The following is a 1,085-nucleotide window of genomic DNA, read 5'->3' as shown; positions in this document are numbered from 1 at the left end:
AGTGGTCCAAAAAAAATTAAGTTGGAATTTTAATGCCGGCACCCCCTAGGATTGTTCTATATCGAAAAAAATATACCCCTATTTTTTTATTTTGAAATCAAAAAATATTTAGGGGGTGCTCAAAGCGCTCAAAGTTTTCCATGTATTTTATATGGAGAAAAAACCATTTTTCGTAGAAATGGTATAAAACTCTTCAAAATCAATATTTTTCAATCGGAAAACTGTGGTTCTCTTCAAGAGACTTCCAGTGTTAATATCCAATTGTTTATTTAACCATTTTTTATGATTAAAGATTTTTCCATTGCATTTTCTAGGGGTTTTGGAGGACCTATAAAATATAGTTACTATGAAAAAATGGTTAAAGAGACAATTGCGTATTATTACTGGCAATCTCCTGAAGATAAGAAAAGTTTTCCGATCGAAAACTGTTGATTTTCAAGAATTCTACACTATTTCTACGAAAAGTGGTTTTTCCCCCATGTAAAATACATGGAAAACTTTGAGCTCTTTGAGCACCCCTATTTTTTTTTTTTTTTCAAAATAAAAAAATAGGGGTATATTTTTTTCGATATAGAACAATCCTAGGGGGTGCCGGCATTAAAAATCCGACCTTATTTTTTTTACATACATTTTTGGACCACTTTAGTATACGTAAGCATACTTTTTAGGAGAATAGCAGCCACGACTCGTGTTGACGGTGTGGTGTGGTGAAGCTGCTTGGAGATGGCTCTCTTGTAGTATATTGGCTTTTGGTGCTCCAGCAACTGGTGTGTCTATGGCGGAGTTATGTGAAGCTGTTGCATGACTAAAATCAATTTGGACTCTTTGAGAACTGGCTGGAAGCTATTGACATCAAATGTATGCAAATTAGATTTCCAAACGAGCAACTGTTGAATATAGGGAAAAAATTCATATTAAATAAGTTTTTCACACACAAAGCAGAAATTACCTGTCGATCCTCGCCCGCGGAAGCAAAATGTCTACCATCTGAAGAGAAAGCGACGGCGCAAACTTTGTCAGTATGGCCAGTTAGTGAATAAATTGGTCGACCTTCTAATAAACAAATTTCCACTTGGGTGAAATGC

At 35.1% G+C, this 1,085-nt stretch overlaps 1 protein-coding gene across 1 annotated transcript in view; it reads right to left on the bottom strand.

The window, feature by feature from the left end:
- Window positions 1-1,085, bottom strand: part of LOC118751198 (POC1 centriolar protein homolog) — a gene marked incomplete at its 5' end in the record, with an annotated part of 5,242 nt that overhangs the window by 2,813 nt on the left and 1,344 nt on the right. Inside the window, one exon of the mRNA XM_036485973.1 lies at window positions 950-1,071. Within this exon, the coding sequence (XP_036341866.1) occupies window positions 950-1,071 (122 nt within the window). The remainder of the gene's footprint in view (window positions 1-949; window positions 1,072-1,085) is intronic.

Source organism: Rhagoletis pomonella, unplaced genomic scaffold (assembly GCF_013731165.1).
Source record: "Rhagoletis pomonella isolate Grant_MI unplaced genomic scaffold, Rhpom_1.0 Rhpom_scaffold_00592, whole genome shotgun sequence".
Classification (NCBI taxonomy): Eukaryota; Metazoa; Arthropoda; class Insecta; order Diptera; family Tephritidae; genus Rhagoletis; species Rhagoletis pomonella.
Note: the sequence above shows the minus strand (reverse complement) of the source record. Positions and strands in the feature narration are given on the sequence as shown.